At 36.7% G+C, this 23,156-nt stretch overlaps 2 protein-coding genes and 1 long non-coding RNA gene across 3 annotated transcripts; 2 read left to right on the plus strand and 1 right to left on the minus strand.

The window, feature by feature from the left end:
* Positions 1-547: 547 nt before the first annotated feature.
* LOC121776844 lies at positions 548-1,512 on the minus strand. Its single transcript, XM_042174003.1, has 3 exons — positions 1,420-1,512; positions 1,186-1,323; positions 548-756 (listed from the first exon to the last, which is right to left on the minus strand). The coding sequence occupies exons 1-3, from the start codon at positions 1,510-1,512 to the stop codon at positions 619-621; spliced, it is 369 nt and encodes a 122-aa protein (XP_042029937.1). The 3' UTR covers positions 548-618.
* Positions 1,513-6,245: 4,733 nt separating this feature from the next.
* On the plus strand, positions 6,246-6,632 carry LOC121776845 (glycine-rich protein 5-like). Its single transcript, XM_042174004.1, has one exon. The coding sequence runs from the start codon at positions 6,246-6,248 to the stop codon at positions 6,630-6,632; it is 387 nt and encodes a 128-aa protein (XP_042029938.1).
* Positions 6,633-18,600: 11,968 nt separating this feature from the next.
* LOC121777977 lies at positions 18,601-21,458 on the plus strand. Its single transcript, XR_006045569.1, has 2 exons — positions 18,601-19,521; positions 20,927-21,458. It is a non-coding gene; the product is annotated as an uncharacterized LOC121777977 (long non-coding RNA).
* The last annotated feature ends 1,698 nt before the right edge of the window (positions 21,459-23,156 follow it).

The raw sequence follows: 23,156 nt of genomic DNA on the forward strand, positions 1-23,156 counted from the left end.
CGTTAAAATTTTGATTTATTTTACAAATGATATTTTAATATATTGTTGATCAGGGGTGCATTATATTGCTAACTATTTAAGTTGCTAACGCATCAATGCAGTGTATTAAAAATGTTAATACGGTGACATTAAAATGTCAACACATAATATCAACATACTATACTGAAGTTCAACAAAATTATGTGTTGACATTTACATGTCACCGTGTTGAAATTTTTAATTCTCTGCATTGATGAGTTAACAGAATTAGTAACTTAAATAGTTAGCAATTGATTTGTTGATCATTGCAAAATATGGTTCGGAGTCTCGGAGATCAAAATTAGAATACACCTGGTAAATTCGGGTGTTCTATTTTAGAATGTGTATCCCAAAAATATCGAGTTTATTAGACCATTAGAACGACAAAATAAAATTTAAAATATCATCCTCGGTCATTGTAAGTAAATATTTATTTCCAAATCAAACACGTGATCACACAAAAAAAAAAGATATACTTATTTGAATTAAAACACGAAAAATAAGAAATAGTAAAAATATATACCTTCATCATCCAAATCACATGATATCCAATCCAACTAGTCTGTTTATCATATCATAAAATATGCATTATTTGTGTTTTCATTTATCCTTCTTTTCGACATTTTCCTGTACAGCTTCGGCGGCAACTTTACCGGTATCTAACAAATCTTTGCCTTTTTTAGTCTCCGCCGTCTCCGCTGCGCGCTCGAACCCCTTCTTGGCCGCATCCGCCACCATCTGCCACCGTAAAGATATTAAATAAGGATATATTTAGTTTTTTCTAATAAGAAAATAATCCTTATGAACTCAAAATATAATTATAAAATATACACAATTTCTTAATTTGTCATAGGGTGGTGAGCAAACTACATATTTTCTATAAACTTCGAGCTATCATTTAGACTGTCAGATTTGATGTCAACAAGTGACAAATAAATTCTACAGAAAATATCAACACAATGTCAATCGATTTTACTGTGTTTACTTTATCTATTAACATTTTTTGTTGACCATATTTGTCATTTGTTGACATCAAATATTAAAATCTAACAGTTCAGATCATAGTTTAGAGTTTGTATAGTATATAGAGGTTGCAGTTGATTACATGCCATTTGTCATACAATTTCACAATACCCTTGCACAGAGACAGGGAGAGAAATTTCATACATTTCCGGTAGCATTGGTGACCTTTCCGGTGATAGCTTCGCCGACGCGCTTGACTTCCTTAACCACATCTTTGGACCCTTCTTTTAACGTTTTGGCCGTTTCTATGATCTTTTCGCACGTGTCTTTATCGATTTTAGCCTATTTTATAAAATCATCACACAAATTTCCTTTATTCTTTTTTTGTACTCTTTACTTTGAGATTTTCATAAATAAACGAAAATGGATGTGGCTTACTTTGTGAGATGGCGCGGTGGCAGAGACGAATCCTCTGCATAACCATGCATAATTGAGTGATCCATTGATTACGAATTTGGAAGAGAGAGCCATGTTTCTCAATTTTGTGATGATTAGAGATGCTTAATTTATAGGTTTGGGGAAGACATATATGTTAAACAAACTATGCTTTCTTTGCAGAAGTTTCGGTTGCTTTGTGATGAGGATTGAAGGATCTGCGAATACAGTTTTACGTAATCCGCAACAACAATTTATACTTCTACACAATTTAATTTAGGCTATTATCCTTTTTTTTAATTATGTCAAATTCTAAAATTTTTCCAATTATTCTATTTAAAACGGTGTTGTTTAATTAAAATAAGAGAAAAAATAAAAAATATTTTACTTTAGTGTTTTTAAATATGTGTAATTTCGTATATAAATAAAACAACTAAGTAATATTCAAACATCCTGATTTAATATTTTATTTTTAAACTTTATGAAATTAAATCTAACCAAATTTAATAATATAATGAATATCATATATGCTAGTGTTTTAATTTGTATGTGCAATGTAATCGTGAGTAGAACAATAGCTATACCCTATAACTAATGAATTCAAATCATCATTTATTTTTCAATAAAACCATGACTTCATTAAAATATTTCCACAAAAAAATATTTTTATAAAGGAAATGATGATGTATTTTAATTATGAATAACCAATCTTAAGTTATTAACTAATCAATTATTGTGAGACCTTAGCTATAACTTCTTTTCTATCTTACTGATTATTGCATTCTTGAAAAAAATCACCGGATAGAGAAAATATAAATAAATGAAATAATAGATATTTTCGTCAAAGCATCCATAACATTGGCCCGAGCCACTCTATTCTTTACATTATATAAGGACATTTATGACAAACTTTGCTTCATTTTTGGACACCTGCGTTACATATGTCAATACAGCCCGAAATTCGTGGGCCGACCACAATAGTTTGCTCACTACTTGACCATTCGTATACAAACTTTATTGTTTGATTGATACTCTACAAGGCATTATTCAAGTTCTATAGTTTGACATATATTTTGATCAACATCATATCCAATAATGTCAAGATCTATTCATTCATCATTTTATTTATGAATAGGGATGTCAGTGCAGCCGATAACTCGTGGTCTGACCCGAATAACCAGCTAAATTTAAAGGTTTAGGGTTGAAATTTGTAGCCCGATTAAATTATAGTAATACGATATTCCGATTAACCTGAAATGTAAGTAGGGCTTGACCGATGAGTTAGACTCACGTGCAACTATTATTGTCTATTGTTCTGTCTTGTTTGACACATATCATTGATAATTTTTATAATATAAATAGCTATAAAAAATAACCTTAAATTTTACTTTTTAAATATACATATATGTTAGATTTTTACCATAGCAAGTAAATAAATTAGAAAATTCGACATTCACTATTAGAAATATTTTAATTTATAAAACATATTTGTCAAAATATAATTTTGTTCTATTTATATAGATAAATCCAAAATTAATATTTAATCATGTTTGAGTTTAAGAGTATCCTTCAAAATTATCATAATTAAATGTTTTACATCCTATAATTAAATATGACTAATTTTCATCATTATATATTGGAATGCTCACATGTTAATTTTATGGATAGTAGCCCGATTAGCCTGCTAGGTTTGCCCAAAATCCGACTAGCAAATCAAACTTCATAGTACTAATTTGATTGTGAAGCTCTATAGCTTGATGCAATAACAAATAAGATGATCCCTCCTCACTTTCAGTATTAGGAAGCTCCACCTCAGTAGAAGCGGTCGTATATTCTAAGGACTTAAGAAACGAAGTTTACTCTCATTATACACAATGTCCCTATTTGTTGTTAATTCAAGTAAGATCGTAATGCAATATACAAACCCTAATGCAGCTAAAAGTTTGAATGCAATTCATTATGACAGTAAATTTCGCAGAAAAAATGATGATCATCCTGACTCGAATTTATGTCACAAACTCGCAATTAATTAAGTATAGACAACCAACAATAAATATCCCACTGCATGTTCTTGCAACAAGTGTACGCAGCAGAGGCTGCATGGCTTACTGCATTGCATGATCCTAATTAATATATGCTACAAGATTATTAATTAAAAACAAATTGACAATATTTCATCAAAATACGAAACAAATCGGCAATTCGCCCCAGAGAGATCAACAAAAAGAATTTGATCGCATAATTGCTATTAAGGCTACTAACTAATCATCAGATCATTTTATCCCATCTTTCTCCTTTCATTTAACAAACGATTATACACATTCACGATTAAATATTATATTATCCACAGTTTTTAAGAAATGCTGATGAAAAATAAGGGGAATGCCAATTTCACTTTTATATATACGCTCTTCTCTCTTCGTCCACTAAATAATACTCCCTCCGTCCCATAACAATATGCATTCTTTCCTTTTTAGTCCGTCCTACAAGAATATACACTTTGTAATTTGGGAAAAAGTCTTTTCTCTCTATTGAGGTGGGACATATTCTCCACTAACAATACTTTAATTACCTTTTCTCTCTACATCTCTCTTATTTTACCAATTTTATATTAAAACCTGTGATGAATCCAAATTGCATATTCTTTGAGGACAGAGGGATTATCTCAATTTACATTTTAAGATGTTCACAATTTAAAATTCCAGTTACCTTCTTTTTAATTTCACAAAGTAGTGGACCCTACACTGGTAGATAATACGCTTATATTTTAGTATAAAGTTAATATCTAAGAGTAGAACCTACATTTTACTACTAAATTTTCTTTCACTTTTTCTTTACATTTTTAAAATTATATATCAATGCAAACTGATACTATAAATGGGAACATAAAGAATAATTATTTTATACATCAATAAAATATGAGTGAAATAACCCTACTCCATCTGTCCACCATTTAAGGGGCTCTTTTGACTCAGAAGAGTTATAAAAAATTGTTTTGAGTTTGTGAAGAAAAGTAAACGGAGAAAGTGAGTGGAATGTGTGACCCATTTGAAGTATTAGTTTTACATTGAATCGTGAGTGCAAAAATTTGATTAAATGTGAGGTCCGCATACTAAAGTAGAAAAATATAATGATTCTATAAATCGTGAAAACCCAAAATGTCAAAATGGTTCTTTAAGTGATGGATGGAGTCATGGAGAGAGCTAGTATCTATTTATAAAATACAATAAAAATAAAATGAGACACGCCATTAGGCATGCACAAACCGACCCTGCCCGGCGGTTAACCGCGGGTTCGGGCCCGCCGGTTCATGAACCGGAACCGGGCCCGGAACCGGCGGGTTGTACCGGCAGAAGGGTTGAAGGGTCGGAAGGGCCGGTTCAGGTTCGGCAATATATTGAACCTGAACCGGCGGTTCAAAATCGGCGGTTCGGCGGTTCGAACCGCCGGTTCAAAGGGTTAAATAGTGTTTCGTAGGTTAGGGGTTCGTAGGGTTCGCGTAGGGGTTTAGTATAGCCGTTGGAACCGGCGGTTCGCGGGGTAAACCGCCGGTTTGAGGGGTAAATCGCCGGTTTGTCGGGGTAAACCGCGGGTTAGGGAGCCGGTTTCTGACGGTTCCGGCAACTTTTCAGAGGCTAGGCCGTAGGGTCAGTGTGTAGGCCTGCAAAACCGGTCAGAAACCGCCGGTTTTCGGTTAGAAACCGACGGTTTTCTGACGGAAACCGTGGACAACCCGCCGGTTTAGGGTTGAACCGCCATATGTTTTTGTATATGCAAAAACAATTACATAATTGTATTTGTATATACTCTAGTCGATGAAGTATATTTCTCTATACGGCTAAATGAGGGAAACTTTTGACAATTCTACTATATTTGTTGATTGTTAGACGAAACTCAACATTTAAAGTTGAATTGCTAAATGTGTCCTTAATTTAGTTATGTAGAAAGATCTTCTTCGCCGGTTAAGAGTATATATATAATACACTTATACGTTTAAGAACTTCAACATCGTTTCTTGTCATTTGTAATTAGTTCTTCACTAGTAGTCTCATTTGTAATTAAATTTTGTTTAAGACTTCAAGACCGCCATATGTTTTCAATTTGTAATTGTTGTAACTTGTAACGTGTAATTTGTAAACATGCAATTTCAATAAAATTGCAACTTTATCCGTATTTTTTTCAATTTTATTTACTCACATTTCATACAAAAAACAAACTTGAAAAGTGTAATGTAAGTTGATTAAAATTGAAAAGTTGAAAAATGCAAAAAAAAAAAACAATTCGTCGAACCGTCGAACCGGCCCGGAACCGGCGGTTCAAGCCGAAAACCGGCGGTTTTGAACCGCCCCGTAACCCGCCGGTTTTTTGAACCGGAACCGGAACCGCCGGGAGCTAGGCGGGCCGGTTCAGGTTCATACATTCCCCGACCCTTGAACCGCCGGTTCATGACCCTGAACCGGCGCTTTTCGACCCTTGTGCATGCCTACACGCCATGAAGGATATCTCAATATGAAAATATGATAAAAGAATATATATGAAAACAAATTTTGTTTCTTGTGAGTTGACCAAACCATTTCCTTAAATGATCTTTCCTTTGATTCACCTACTTCTGCATGCCCTCACTTTTACATGCAGAATCCAACGTCTTTCTCGAGATTGCCACACCCAGAATTTATTACCAATATTGACTTAATTTCAATTCTCACAACTGCCCACCGTTTCAATGAAAACAAAAAAAGTTGCCTATATATACCCATAGATCTCGCATGCTTACCTCATAATTCATATCCTATACAAATAGTACTACATTCCCCTAGAGTCATAGTGAAATGGCAAAATTTTCCTTGATTGTTTTGCTAGCACTTGCACTAGTGGCAGCTCATGCAACCGCAAGAAACATTCCAACTAATCCCCAAACAACAAACCCTAATCTCAATGCATTTGCCCCTTCACAAAATTCGGTCGCCGATGAGAAAAACTTCATTTCATACGGCGGCGGTGTAGGCGGCTGGGGCGGGATCGGCTACGTTGGAGTGATGCCGGTGATCGGTGGCATGGGAGGAGTTGGTGGCGCTGGGGGACTCGGCGGCTTAGGCGGCGGGATTGGTAAGGTAGGCGGGATCGGTGTCGGTGGCGGGATCGGGAAAGTGGGAGGTATCGGCGTCGGCGGAGGGATTGGGAAAGTAGGAGGCATCGGCGGCGGCATTGTGCCTTGAATTTGTTGGTGGAGTTATAATGCATGCATGATTTTTTTGTTCATGAATTTAATTCCTAGCTAGTTTGTGTTAAGATTGTTTGTTTGCTTAGTTTTGTTGTGTTCCAAAGTAGTTTGCTTTTATTTCTTGGTGTAATGAATGCATGCATGTTGGCTTCAATTCAGTTTATTTTTGGATTTGCCTCTTTTGCCAATTTCTTTTTCTTTTTCGAGAAATAAGATAACTTTAGTACTCCTATAAAGTTTGGACTGTTGGACAATAAGTGAGCAACACGTTTACAAGCTCTAAGGATGAATTGAAAATCGTTAATGTTAACTCTTCTCGCAATAGTGAAGATGTCATCTTTCATAACCTCACTGATGTGATCTTTCATAACCTCACTGTATGGATCAAGATCCACATAACCATGTAGTCCCCTAATCAAATTTTGGTTATCACATTACACATATACCTTAGATATATTTTGTAAAAGGGTTGTATTCAAACGAATTGCAATAGCCTTCATCAATGTTGTGGACCCAGCCACTCTTAGTTCAGTCTCACACACGAAGACAACCATCCCCTTTTCATCTCTAAAGATCACAACCAATCAAACTCGACATTTCTGGAGAATATTTATATTACTTTTCATCATAAGAGTGTCTGATGGATGAGGTTTCCATTTCTGGAAATTGCAATGTTCAGTCTTATTTCCAGCATCCCATTCCAAAGTGGCTGACATTTTCCTCCAATTTTTGTGTGCCAATTAGGGATGGAACGGTACGGTATACCGTTCCGAAATGGCCATACCGCATACCGTACCGTACCGTGCGGTATGACCAAAAACCAAACCTTTACCGTACCGCTTTTGTCGGTATACCAAAATTTAGATCTCGTTACCGTACTGCTTTTGTCGGTATACCGTACCGTGATTTCGGTATACCGCAATATGCGGTATACAGCGGTGCACCGTGATTTCCGGTATATACCGCAATTGCAGTATATACCGTATTTGCGGTATACCGTGTTATTTGCAGTATATACCGCAATTGCGGTATAACGCGGTATACCGCAGTATATACAAAATGCATATCTTTACCGTACCTAAAACTGTCAGTACGGTATGATACCGTACCGAAAAGTACGGTATACCGAAAATTCGGTATTTTCGGTATTTTTTCGGTACGGTAAGTGCTTTATTTCGGTATATTTTCCCAGCCCTAGTGCCAATGAAAGAATTTATTTCCAGTTAAAAAAATTTTGCTCAAAATAAAATTCATTTTTTCCTCTTCTATTTCATGTAGTACAAGCAAAAGGTGCGAAGGCTTCATGAAGTAATTTTTCCAAAAGAGACCAAACCACTTGCTTAAAAGAAGAGCTATTAAGAAGATGAGATTCCAAGCGAAGAGGGGCCATACCTCAAAAAAATTAGCCAATTCAGTGCAATGTAACAATAGATGATCACTTGACTCACAACTCAAGCTACAAATCTCACAAATAGATCCTGCATCGATGCCTCAGTGATAAAGATTTTCCTTAGTGGGAAAGTTGTTTACACCTGCTCTCCATAAGAAGTGTTGAATTTTTGGTGTAAATTTAGAATGCCACAATCTTTTCCAGCCATTTTTCATTCGACTTGAGGAGGCTTTGTACTCGTGACTTTTCCAAAGAAGTGTGTCTGACTATGATATGTTGTCCAGACAGAATATATTCCTTCGTATCCCTATATTCGTTTATCATCCAACTCGCGAGTACTAATTGGCATAGCAGAAATACGATCCGATTCATCCTTGTTAAAGAGTTGATATATTGCACCTCCTTTCTGTATCATATTCAATTAAGTCAACGACTAAGAAGAAGGAGGTTTATGTTGCTTGGAAGATTTTTTGTGCTAAGGTATGCAATCCATTTATCTATTTCTCACCAATAATTGAAACTTTTTTCCATTGCCAATTCTCCGGGCCATTTCTTTATTCACTAGCTCGCGAGATGCTATAAGGCTTCTGTATAAATAGCTTAGTTGATACCCTATAGGAGCACTGAGGACCTCCATATTTGAATAATATTTTACTTTGAGAAGTTGACTAATGAGAGAGTTGGCTTCTGTATTATTCACCATAGTTGTTTATATTATTCGTCATAGTTGTTTACCCAATATAGCTGAATTGAACCGGTGAAGATCACAAAATCCAAAGCCCCATCCAACTTGGAGGTTGTTAGACAACTCCATGCATTCCAGTGGATTTACAATTTTCTTGCACTCTATTCCAAAAGAAGCGTGCCATGGCCTTTTTCAATCTCATCATAAATAGAAGCCAGGAGAAGAAAGCAACTCATTGTGTAAATGTTCGAATAGCTTGGATGATGTTGGGAAATAAACACAGGCAATCACGAATATGAAAGAGAATGAACACAAGAAATTGTTGACCCAGTTCGATACAATGTGTATCTACGTCTGGGGGCGATGCCAAGCCAGGGATTTCACTATATAATTTCAGAATAAGCATGATTTAACAATGAGGGAGCACCTCTATTTATAAGCAACTAGAGAGCTCTAATTCTAGTCAAACTAGGAAACATATATCACAAGGAAAAAATACTTCAAGGAAACAAATCCTAAACATGGTAGGAGATAAATTAGGCTCCATAATTAACAATCTCCCACTTGGAGACTAACAACTCCTAAACAACCATTTCTTCGTGATCTCATCCCTTCATCCGCTTAGCATCGCCTAACCTTCTCTTCAAGTTCCAAGGCCAATTGAAGCTATGCATAGCTTCAATTTCTCTAAGGTCACCACCTTAGTAAACATGTCTGCAGGATTCTCACTTCCAAGTATCTTCACAAGTTGCAGGATTTTCATCTCCACTAGGTGTCGGATGTAATGATACTTCAACTCCACATGCTTTGTCCTAGAATGAAACGCTGGATTCTTCGCCAAGAAAATAGCACTCTGACTATCACTGTAGAGTATGCTACTCTTGTTCTCCTTCTCAAGTTCATCTAAGAAACTCTGCAACCACACCATCTCCTTGCTTGCCTCTGTCGCAGCTACATATTCAGCCTCCGTAGTAGACAAAGCAACGGTCTTCTGCAACTTAGAAGTCCATGAAATAGCAGTACCACCATAAGTAAATACATACCCGGTTGTGCTTCTTCTCCCATCAAGATCATTGGACGCCAAGTCTGCATCCACATAACCTGCCAGCTCGACATTCTTGCCATTGAAACATAAGACACTTTCTGTAGTACCTCTCAAGTATCGAAGGATCCATTTAACTGCTTCCCAATGTTGCTTGCCCGGATCACCCATGAACCGACTCACTACTCCCACTGCTTGTGCAATATCAGGCCTCATACACACCATTGCATACATAATACTGCCAATTGCTGAAGCATAAGGAATTTTCTTCATTTCAGCACGTTCTTCTTTTGTACTCGGCGACTCCTTCTTTGACAGCTTAAAGTGACTGCCTAAAGGCACACTTACTGGCTTCGAATTATCCATGTTGAATCTTTCCAAAACCTTACCAATGTAAGCAGCTTGCGAAAGATACAATTTTTCTGCCGCTTTGTCACGCTCGATTCTCATGCCCAAAATTTGATTAGCCTCTCCAAGATCTTTCATGGAGAATCGTTCAGACAATTGCCTTTTCAACTTATCCATCTCCTTTTGATCACCTCATGCGATCAACATATCATCAACATATAATAACAGGATAAGATAGCTCTTGTCAAACCTCTTGTAGTAATAACAATGGTCAGCGTAGCATCTTTTATAGCCAATCTCCATCATGAATCCATCAAACTTCTTGTATCACTACTTTGGAGCTTGCTTTAAACCATACAAGCTCTTCTTCAACTTGCACACATGATTTTCCATTCCTTTTAGTACGAATCCTTCAGGTTGTGTCATGTACAACTCATCCTCCATATCACCATGAAGGAATGTCGTCTTTACATCCATCTGATGTAACAATAGATTTTCTGCAACTACCATACTCAACACTAAACGAATAGTATTTAGTTTCACAACAGGAGTGAACACATCTGTATAATCAATACCGTATCGTTGCTCAAATCCCTTGACAACCAACCTAGCCTTGTAGAGCTTGCTACCATCAGCTTCACATTTGATTCGATAGACCCACTTGCAATACAAAGCCTTTTTCCCTTTAGGAAATTCCACAAGCTCCCATGTGCCATTCAGGAGAAGAGAGGCAAACTCATCATCCATGGCAATTTTCCACCTTCGTTTATCAGGGCCTTCTCCTGCCTCTGCATAGCACTCGGGCTCACCACCATCAGTAAGTAACAAATAGAAATTAGAGGGCGAGTACCTATCAGGTGCACGTCGCTCTCTAGTCGATTTAGGCAGCGGAATAGTCGGTGGTGGAGTGCTTGGTTCTTCTTCAAGCACCTCTTCAGCATTCTGACTCTCCTTGCTCCCACTCGAGTTTGAGATGTCTAGCTCGACCACCTGTGGCTCAGAACTGCTGGGACTCGACGCCTCCAATCTATCCTTGTACAATACTTGTTCATTGAAAATGACATCTCTACTGCGAATAACCTTACGATTCTGCTCATCCCAGAGTCTATAACCGAACTCATCGCCTCCATAACCAATGAACGTACACTTAATAGATTTAGCATCCAACTTACTTCTCTCAACGGAACTAGCATGAGCATAAGCAACACAACCAAAGATGCGTAGGAAAGATAGATTTACCTCTTTTCCTGTCCAAACCTCCTCGGGTATCTGAAACTCCAAGGGAACTGATGGACCTCTATTAATTAGGAATGCAGGTGTGTTGACTGCATCTGCCCAAAAACTCTTTGGCAATCCACTTTTCAATCTCATGCTTCTTGCTCGCTCGTTCAACGTTCTATTCATGCGCTCTGCGATTCCATTCTGCTGTGGAGTTCCTTTCACAGTTTTCTCCATGCGGATTCCATTCTCGGCGCAGAACTCCTTGAACTTTGCAAGTTCATATTCTCCTCCATTATCGGATTTACTCTTCAGAAAATAAACCCATAGCTTTCGAGTAGAGTCGTCGATGAAAGTCATATAATATTCAGAGCCTCCTAGGGACTTCACAGGTGCTGGTCCCCATAGATCCGTGTGGACCATCTCCAACTTCTGTGTCTTCAATTTTCTGCCTCCTCTTGAGAAACTCACCCTTTTTTGTTTCCCAAACACGCAATCCTCGCACAGGCCAACTTCAACAGTTTTCAGGCAGATAGTAAACCTCTTGAGCACATTATCTTCATCCCTTTCTCGCTCATGTGGCCAAGACGACAGTGCCACAAATCTGCATTATTTGCCTCACTTGCAATATCAATGCAATCTTTGGAGTTAGTTGTGGTATACAACGTACCCTCCTTCTTACCTCGAGCTACTATCATAGCTCCCTTGGTAATCTTCCAATTGTTGCAGCCAAACGTTTTCGGGTTTGGTTTTTAAAGGCTTCCAGAGATCTTTACCGTACAGGTAATCCTCAATCTGCATCTTCCAAAATTCGAAATCAGATCCGTCAAACTTCTCTACAGCAATTTTCTCATCGATCCCCATCGTGATTCTGCCTCTTAAACCCTAGGCTCTGATACCAGTTGTTGGGAAATAAACACAGGCAATCACGAATATGAAAGAGAATGAACACAAGAAATTGTTGACCCAGTTCGATACAATGTGTATCTACGTCTGGGGGCGATGCCAAGCCAGAGATTTCACTATATAATTTCAGAATAAGCATGATTTAACAATGAGGGAGCACCTCTATTTATAAGCAACTAGAGAGCCCTAATTCTAGTCAAACTAGGAAACATATATCACAAGGAAAAAATACTTCAAGGAAACAAATCCTAAACATGGTAGGAGATAAATTAGGCTCCATAATTAACAGATGATAGCCTTGAGAAGTATTTCCTTACCTGGCCCATGAAAGTGTATTTTCCTTCTGATTCTTTAATTTTTATGTTTTCACATGTAGAGGTGGGTTGATTGTGAAAAATTAAATTATAGTACAATTTCCCTTAAAAAAATCTTAAAATCAATTGTAATAAAACTAGAATCAATATGCAGTTCTATATATAGTAGCTAGAGGTCCAGAATCTAAGCAAGGAACACAAGAATCCAGATAATACGTCCGCCAAAATCTGACATGTTTTGTCATTTCAGATTGTCCACTACTCGCCTGCAATGTAGAAGCTTTATACTTATTTATTTTATTCTCCATTTGTCCCACTATAAACGAGGCACTTCTCTATTACACCCATTTTTTCAAAACTTGTCTACTTTATTCTCTCTTACTTTACATTCTCAACTTTAACTATTTTATATCATTTTTCTAAAATGAGTGCAAAAAAAAAGGGTCTCACTTCTGGTTAGACACAGGGAGTACGTGTTTGCACATATATTTGTTTAAAATAAACCATTATCAATGTTATTAAATCTTATTAGGGCTAGAAATGGATCGGGGTCGTATACGTATGTTTGAGTAACTTCACAAGAGCATATACGCTCAAAACAACTTTTATATAAAAATCCCAAGGACGAGTCGTCTATGCAGGAGAAATTGTCAGAGTTGTATACGTCGGGGCTGAATTCAGGACAAACGAAAAAATAAATTCGTCATACTCATCCAACCTCTTGTCTATTTTATTGATGGCGGTCATCATTCAATCGAATGGGTAAGCCAGTATGATTTCCTCGACGGAATTCATGGATGGAGAATGAGAACCCAATGAAAACACCACAATATAATATTTATCGTATCAGAGGGGTAATTTGCGGTAATTGATGCAGGACAAACAAATTTTGGTCGCGGACGTTGGGTCCGTCGAGCTGAATGATATTTTTTGCTAGGCTTTTAGATAATATTTTATTATATCCTAAGGGCGTGTTTGGACTGCTAATTATCACAAGAAAAAGGTCATATTTCATGCATTTTCTCATGTTTGGTTTGTCTTTAACCTTTGTGATGGGACGGTGCAAATGCAAAGGCCTGAGCTTGGAATCATAAAATGGGCAGCTAAAGTATCGCTTTCTAAGGCCCCATCTCGTTTCTTGCCTCGATTCCCGCATCAAGTTAACTTGTGAAGTTGCATATATACCCTCACATTGATTTAATTTTTGGCAGTATTCGACATTAACAACTACCTATAACAATACAAGGAAAGCAGAAAAAGAAGAAGAACAATGGCACAAATCAGTGTGTTTTGATAACTTCCAAGTACACCATATTTACAGGCAAGACTACTCAACATATTCCTAAAAACTCTATAGCACTCTTACCATGTTTGCCACTAACAAAAGAGAAAAAATCGAAACTATAGTAAATGCACGATGAATGGTTCGTAAAATCTAGAACAAATTGATAACAATAACAAATTAAATAAATCAGCCACTAGGCATAACATGTGTTAGTGGTTCCTATTTTTTGGCACTAATTTGACACTCCATCTTAGTCAAACTTCTGATCATCTATACCTAAGACAACACAAAAAAGATCGAACATAGACTTCGCCAAGGTCTTAGTGAAAATATCAGCCACTTGATCGTTGGTGCAAACTCCCGCTAGCTCGACCTCTTGATTCAGAACCTTCTCACGAATAAAGTGATGTCGGACTTCAATATGCTTCATACGAGCATGTAAACTGGATTTGAAGCTAGCTTTATAACATCTTCATTATTGCACTAGATCTGTACAGGATAATCGACCGATAACACAAGATCATGTTTGCAACATCTAAATAATAACTCCTTTGATTTTGCACAAATTGAGCAATAACACAAAAAGATTATTATTTTCGAGCTTAGAAAAAAAAAATTATTATTTTCGGGCTTTGTGATAGTCAAATAAATCAAACTCCCAACGAGCTGTTGAAACTTGTTAGCATATTTCAGTGGCTTTCCTTATTCTTTCTTCAACTTGAGATTTGAATTCATAGGTGTAACCATATCTTTCGATTTCCCCATTTTGAAGCGCTCCAAGAGACTCCTTGCATAGCCTCTTTGAGAGACAAAACATTCTTGATCTGCTTTCTCCACTTCTAAGCCAAGGAAACATCCAATCTCTCCCAATTTTTCATCTCAAACCGAACAGATTCATCAACTCAGAGATTTCTGACTCATTTTGTCTTGTTATTATCATGTCATCAACATAAAATAATATCATGAGGTGTATATGTGGTTCTACTTTAACGAACAAGTTGGAATCCGAGGAAGATATGCCAAAGCCACAGCAGAGAAGACATTGAGTAGCTTTACCATACCAAGCTCAAGGTGCTTACTTCAAGTCATTTGGCGCCTTCTTCAGGCAAAACGCGTAGGCTGGAAACTTTGTTGAAACGAAACCTTCGAGTTGCTCTATAAACACAGGATGGTCTAACTCACCGTAAAGAAATGCATTCTTTACATTGAGTTGCCACAACTTCCGACCTTTGAACGCAACAATTGAGAATATAGATCTTATTGTCACCATTTTTACTACAAGGCTGATTCGCAGTCAATTCCATAGCTCCGAGAAAACCCGCGAGCAACTAAACGAGCTTTAAACCTGTCAACGGTTCCATCCGTCTTTTTGATCAGGCGGAACACCCATTTGCACGAGACAAGTTGATAGTTTTTGGTCTGGACACCAACTCCCATGTCTTGTTTCTATCTAAGGTTCCGAATTTGGACAACCTTTTGCTTCTTCAACTCTCATGTAAAGCAACACAAGACAACCGAGCAATGATCGAGAAAATTCTTTTTTTGTTCTAGGGAACTTTAAACATTCCGTAAAAGAGGGTTGCTTTTTTATTGATTTCCACAAAGGGAGTGACGAATGACGGACATGCGTTTCTATTAATGAAACGCATGTGACGAATGCGTTGATGTAACGACGCATAACAAAAAATACGTTTTTCTTTCTAGTGCATGAGCTTCATGCGTTTTTACAAGAGACGCATGTAGCTCATGCGTCTTTCCACGAAATAAAACCCTTCATCCCAGAACAACAGAACACACTCGAGAGAGAGAGGCAGCAACGAGGTTTCCAAGCGATTTTCTGATGAATCCGATGATTGTGGTCATTTTCTTCAATATTTTGGTATTCGTAGGTTTTCCCAAATTTTATAAGTTAGGGTTTGTTTTGTGTAGGTTTTCCCCAATTTTATAAGTTAGGGTTTATTTTAAAATCGTTCAATTTGGTCCAATGATTTGTTGTTTTGTTAATTTTGATGGCTTTTATATACATTGTTCATTGTTAATTGCTCAATTAGTTGTTGTTTTGTTAAGTTATAGAGAGTTCATGAAAGTGTTGTTGTAACTTTATGAAGTTAGATGTCAATTTAGCTTCTAGTAAAAATGGGAAATGGGGCTGTATATATTTGGGATATATAACTGAAAGCTCTTATTTTGGATTGAGTGTTCTCTAGCTCACGCACTGATTAAAACATATACGATTTGCGCACTTGATCAAGGCAAACTGTCAACGTATCAAGTAAACTACTGACTTGTTGTTTGTGCAACCTGAGAGACTCCGACTTTCAAAACCTTAACCTACAATACTATTAACTAGTAAAGGGAAGTAAGAGTCAAATCCCATAGAGACAAAGGCGTGTCGAGTTGTGTTTGGGACATTTGGGAGGTTTTGGCTGCTGCCACGCTTCAAAGTAGGTTAAGTTTTACTTCTAAGGGAATAGACTGCTCAAGTCACGAAACTAAACTAAGCAAACAGAAAACTAGGCATATCAAACTGATCAACTTGACTAAAGATGCTACTGCAAAAAGTAAGCGGGACCACTGAAAAGAAACGACATACTACAGTAAAGATGCTACTACGAAAAAGGTGACAGAGACGGTTATGCTAACTAACTACGACCTTCTTCTTCTACAATCAACTAAAAAACAGAGTAGCTAAACACTACGACAAATCCAAACAGAGCATTTAGCTCAAAACAAACAAGAAAACAAATCTGAGGTAGATCCATGCAATTCAAGCGTAAGGAAAACAGATCAACATGGAAACTACTGTTACTCCATGCAACTGATATCTCAAACTCAGATCCAAACGTAAACGAACAGATTCAGAGAGATCTAACATTAAACTCAGATCCAAACGTAAACGAACAGATTCAGAGAGATCTAACATTAAACTCAGATCCATACATAAACGAACAGATTCAGAGAGATCTAACATTAAACTCAGATCTACGCTATAAACACAGAATCAAACTCAAGCGAAACAAACTCCAACTCGGAAAACATCAGATCTAAACCAACTCCATTTCATCAACACCCTTCAAATAACAACATCTCAAATTCAGGATTCCAAACTCAGATTCAAAGATCGAACAACAAAAACAGATTGCGACCAGAGTTAACTAAAGAAAACATCAAAAACAACTAAGGATTCATAAATTATCCGAGAAAGTAAACTGAAAGCTAAATAAACAATGTTTCAACCCCTCGGGATTTAAGAGAAACACAAACGGATGAAAGTTTCTTCTAAGATTTAGCTCCCTTCTTCCTAGATGAGGAAGAAGAGAGGGGTGTAGTGGTAGAACTTCGACTCCAGTGGCTGCTATCCCCCTTGCTCATTGCTATCTTGCGGACTAAGTATATGAGAGAATGTAGAGAGTGTGTTGCTCAATGATACTTTCTTCTTCATGTCCTCCTCTATATATAGGACGGCTTCGGCACCAATCCCTAGGGCAAGATCCTCCTGATTTGACATTAATACCCTTGCTAAGAGGGGCGTTCCTTGTTTCTCTCTCCTCTGACTTATCATCTCATATCCCCATGTAGTTGGCTCCGCTTGATCAACTCACTCAGCTGCCAGGCTCAGTTGCTCCGCTTGCCTCCACCTGATCAGTTTGCTTTCACTTTTTGGCAGTTTTTCCGCTCTTTCTTCAGTTGATCAAGTTGCCATAACACTTAGCTGCTCCGATGTATTTTCAGCTCCTGCATACTTAAATGACCACTTTTTCTCCAACATTAGTGCCCTGGTTAGTGTAACAACCATCATTAAACCATGCTTGAATTTAGATGTGAAATAGTTTTGTGCAATTAGAGATGTGAGATTCTAATGTACAATGTCTACTTGTTGTGGATATGAGTCGATTAGGGGTGTAGGTCATCATTTGATTTATAATATTTTGTGATATTGATGTTGAATTTGAAATTATATGTTTTATTTCTAAAATTTATATTAGTTGTGAATTTGAAATTATATGGTTTATATGTTTATATTAGATGTGAATTTGAAATTATATGGTTTATATATGTTTTATTTCTAAAATTTATTTGTAATTTTTGTTTTTGTAAATATATTTGATTACATGGAGACTAGAGGATAATTATTTTATGGACCTGAAGATCCGTCAGTGCTACATCTTCAAAATAAGCACATTTCAAGTCAATTGTTGGTAAATGGCACAACACAAATTTTCAAGGTTCGCCGGATAGAAAGTAAAATTTGGGAAGTTGATAATCATCACAAAGTGAGGCCTTGGCTTGACATGTTTGGTTTTGAAGGCGTGGTGGATTGTGGCAAGTCGATGAAGCTCGACAACGAGCTTATCACTGCTTTGATCGAGCGTTGGAGGTCGGAGACGCACACTTTCCATCTACCGGTTGGAGAGGCTATAGTGACGTTAGAAGATGTGCAAGCCCTGTGGGATTGAGAATAGACGGTTGTGTTTTCACAGGTCGTGATTATCCCGTCGAATATACCGATTGGGCTAGCAAGTGCAAAGATTTGTTAGGATGGATACCTGATCCGGACACTGAGATAAAACAAGACGGTATGTTGATTGTAACGACCCAAAATTTCATAACTCGGAAATTAGTTTTTTAAAAAAATGTGTTAGAAGTCAATAATTAAACTAAATTGGACCTGAAAATTTGTGTCACGTTAATAGGAAATTCAAATGATTAGAAATGTGTGTATATAATGATAATCCAATAGTGTGGGATTTTAAAAATAAAAGTAAATTGAAAAGATAAGGAAAATGGAGAAAATATCTTTGCTCTAGAAATTACGGGAAATAATGTTTACCACACCTTCTACACTTCCAATTTACACACATACATACACCGCCATACACGACCATTCGGAGGGGGCACACAGCGACTCCGTCGCCTCCTTCCGACGACCGGCGCAGCACACTCATATTCGTCTCTCTCTCTCTTTGTGTCTCAGCCTCTCTTTTGCTGCTCAAACACTCGCCGATCTCTTCCCTCTGCGTTGCTGCTGCCCGACTGATTTCGGCGACGCCATTGCCATTTTCGGGCAGATTTAGACAAAGACTTGACTCCGCTTTGTGTAAGCAACCTCCTTTCACCTCATATTTGTCCAATTTCATCTTTAATTGAAAGCTAGGGTTTATACTCAAGTGATTCTCATTTCGAAATTCAGCTATTTAGACAAAATTCTAAAGTTTTGATGGAAAATTGTTTTTCTAGAGATCGTTGGGAGGTGAATTGGAAGAAAAATATGATCTTAATATATAAATAAAATGTTAGCTTAGCATTCTTTAATCTTTGTTGCTACTTTGACGTGACTTTAGAATTCACACTGCTAGTATGAGATAAAGTATAGAAATAAAGTATACAACTAGAAATCATGCTGAAGTGAAACCGTGAAAGAAACCAAAGAGGCAGCTATTGTGTCATGTTCTAGCAGCATATTGCGACTCCAGTTTAACCAAGTAAACGACCTCATTTTCTTACCAAATTTTAGCTTAACATAGTTTTGCGTGTCTTCTGCCTTGTGACCGAGATTCAGCTTTAACCGAGTTCAAATGAATTTATAATGATTTTTGTAAGGAGACTGCCCCTGTTCTGCCAGGAACTAACAAGGGCAAGGAGAAGGAGAAGGGGAGGAATAAAGAGATTCACATGTCAAAGACATTGATTTTGAGGTAATTACGTCTTAATTCCTGGATTAAGTTTACGTGATTGCATATAGAATATTGTGTGTTAATCGGTGATACATTATGTGATCTATATATTTTGCTTATGAGGTGAAATATGTGAATATTGGATATGTGATGATATTGATAGAATTGGAATTTATCTGTTTATTTAATATGATATGGTGTGAAAAGATGATCTGATATGTTAAAGATTATTGGAAATAAGTAATTTGATGAGAAAATGAATATAATTGTGGCTGTAAAGTTAATGAGATAAATGTGGAAATAAGCATTAAGGTAAATGAGATAAATGATATATGCCTATGATATGTATACTTATATGATTTACATGGGAAGATGTCAGATCTGTCTGTGATGATGGCTGGTCTATATGCGTTGATGTGTTATGTCGGAAATAGTCAGATATAAAGTATATTTGATTGTGCTTACGCCCCGTGCTTGATGTGTTATCATTGATCACTCGTCTTTTGGATAACCGAAGCGAGGATCGTCTGACATCTGTCTATCTGATATGTCTGAAATGCATCCTCATGGGTGGTCTGACTATCCGTCTGCACCCTAAATGGGTGGTTTGATTCTGAATTCTGTTTCTGATCTGGTCCGCGTATCTTAGTCTGCCACTAAGCACTTTTTTTCTTCTTCTTAGTCTGCCACTAAGCACTTAAAGGGGCTATATGTGTTTGAATATGTGAAATTGTTAGTGATCTGCATAGGTGTTGGTGATTGAATAATATTGTTATATATTCTGTGTTTCGCTTGGTAATTGGTGTTATGCAATTTTATTTTGTATTATCATATATGCTTTATGAGTTGATATGTGGTTATAAACTTTCTGGTAAAATTCCATGAGATCAAAGATTGACGACATAAATGTAAGATTTTAATATTGTTTGATTCTGAATTTAAATAAATATAAGTGGATAAACTTAGGAAATTACGCTCTAATCTTGAGTATACTACTGAGCTTGTCGAAGCTCGCTCCTTTCCTTTCCCCCTGCAGATTAGGTGATCAGACTAGCCCTTTTGCTTTTGTGGTATAAATACACATGTCGGGTCATTAGCTATGTTTTGCATTTGAGTAATTCTTTTGCTATATTAGTTGTGGCATGTATAGGAAGTACAATGTATCTGCAGCGATTTAGTTTTCGTACACTTTTGTTAAACATGTAAATTTCTTAAATGGTTATCCAGGTTGTATAAGTATATATATATATATATATATATATATATATATATATATATATATATATATATATATATATATATATATATATATATATATAGGATAGTGATCAATGTATAACTAATCTTAAGTGTATAACTAGAGAACAAATCTCAGTCACACATCTTTATACTTCAAATTAATCTTATGGCTTAAATAATCTTGCAGATTTTTATAAAAAAATAATAGCCAAAGGGCATTTTTGGAATTCAATATCTCAAATGTATCAGCGTGAATTGTCTTCTGCGCAATTTATACAATCTGAATCTGAATTGTCTCCAGCCACCGCCATGGCCGACCTCTCCGCCGCCGCCGCACATGCGCCGGTTCTTCCACTGAAGGCGTCCTCCGCCGGGCTGTTTGCGGCTCGCTGAATCTTAACCGATCTCATTACCGAGCAGCGCCGCAACTGGAACTCGCTTCTGCTCAACTCCATCAACATTTATTTGTTTTCGCATTCTCGTCTTATTCTCGATATTGCATTTTGTAAATTAGTGAGATTTGGAGGAGATTTTGAAATAAAGGGTTCTACAAGGGGTTTTTACTAATCCCTAGCTATAATTACGATTCGAGAATGATATGATGATAATTACTCCATTTTCCTTCTCTAATTTTGAATTCCTTTTTTGTTTTCTTTCCATTGTACGTTGGAGAATTGAGTTCGTGATTTTCTGCTGATTGATTTTGTCATTTTTGCTCATACTCTCTACTCATTTGTCTATCATTTGGGAGGCAACATGAACTAAAATCATTCTAATAGTGATGTGTTTTGTAAACAAGAGTGAAGTAAAATCATGCTAAGAGTGATGCGTTTTGTAAACAAGAGTGATGTGTTTTGTAAACAAGAGTGAAGTAAAATCATAATAAGAGTGATGTGTTCTGTGAACAAGAGTGAAGTGTTTTGTGAACAAGAGTGAAGTAAAATCATAATAAGAGTGATGCGTTTTGTAAACAAGAGTGAAGTAAAATCATGCTAAGAGTGATGCGTTTTGTAAACAAGAGTGATGTGTTTTGTAAACAAGAGTGAAGTAAAATCATAATAAGAGTAATGTGTTCTGTGAACAAGAGTGAAGTGTTTTGTGAACAAGAGTGAAGTAAAATCATAATAAGAGTGATGCGTTTTGTAAACAAGAGTGAAGTAAAATCATGGTAAGAGTGATGCGTTTTGTGAACAAGAGTGAAGCGTTTTCTGAACAAGAGTGAAGTAAAATCAGAATAAGAATGATGTGTTTTGTGAACAAGAGTGAAGTAAAATCAGAATAAGAGTGATGTGTTTTGTGAACAAGAGTGAAGTGTTTTGTGAACAAGAGTGAAGTAAAATCAGAATAAGAGTGATGTGTTTTGTGAACAAGAGTGAAGTAAAATCAGAATAAGAGTGATGTGTTTTGTGAACAAGAGTGAAGTAAAATTAGAATAAGAGTGATGTGTTTTGTGAACAAGAGTGAAGCATTTTCTAAACAAGAGTGAAGTAAAATCAGATTGATCAAACACCTTCTAGCATCAGCATTTACAAATTTCTCTCTGATCAAATAAATAATTAAGAATGAAAATTTAGCCGAATTAGAAGAGGATGAACTTCAATTACTATTATTACAAGAATTTCTGTAGCTCAATTCGCCGTATTTATAGCTGAAACCGATCGCCGCCTTTGCTCGGACAAATTCTAGCTTTGATGAACAGAGCTCCGAATTCTTCAATAATTCTTGAATTCACATACAACATTCAGCAACCTAAGAGTAATTAAACTCAATTTCGAGCCGGAATTCCCATACCGGATGATTATTCCGGCGAGTAGCGACTTGTCGATCACCGTCTTCAGCTTCACATTCTTCGGCCCGGTCAGCTTCTGCGCGCGCTTCGCGATCTCCGCCAGATGCTGCGGCTCCAACTCCACCACCGACGCCACTGTCGCCACCTCCGTCTCCGACAACCGGTTCGCGATCAGCTCGAACTCCGCCGCGATCTCCTTGATCAGATCCACTCGCTTCATGTCCGTGAAGTTAACCTTCAAATGAAGTAAAAATTTACATAATCTAATTTTTTGTGCAATGACAATAATACCCCTGACTTGTTATTATGGAGTAAATTTGTGATTGATGGAGCTAATATCTCATTAAATTCGAAAATTAATATTAGCCCTTGATTTTTTTGATCTTGTGGCTATTATTTGTTCTCTAGTTATATGGTTAAAAGGTGTTTGCTATAGATCACTACTATATATATATATATATATATATATATATATATATATATATATGTAGGGATGTATTCATTTTCTTTTTGTATCTTTTGTTCTATTGTTCTTTTTAATCTCAGACCCACGATTTTGTCATCCGATGGTTAGATTGATGCCACGTGTCATTTAATAATACATATTTTCAGTTGAATAATGCACACC

This window comes from Salvia splendens, chromosome 18, assembly GCF_004379255.2.
Source record: "Salvia splendens isolate huo1 chromosome 18, SspV2, whole genome shotgun sequence".
NCBI classification, from domain to species: domain Eukaryota; kingdom Viridiplantae; phylum Streptophyta; class Magnoliopsida; order Lamiales; family Lamiaceae; genus Salvia; species Salvia splendens.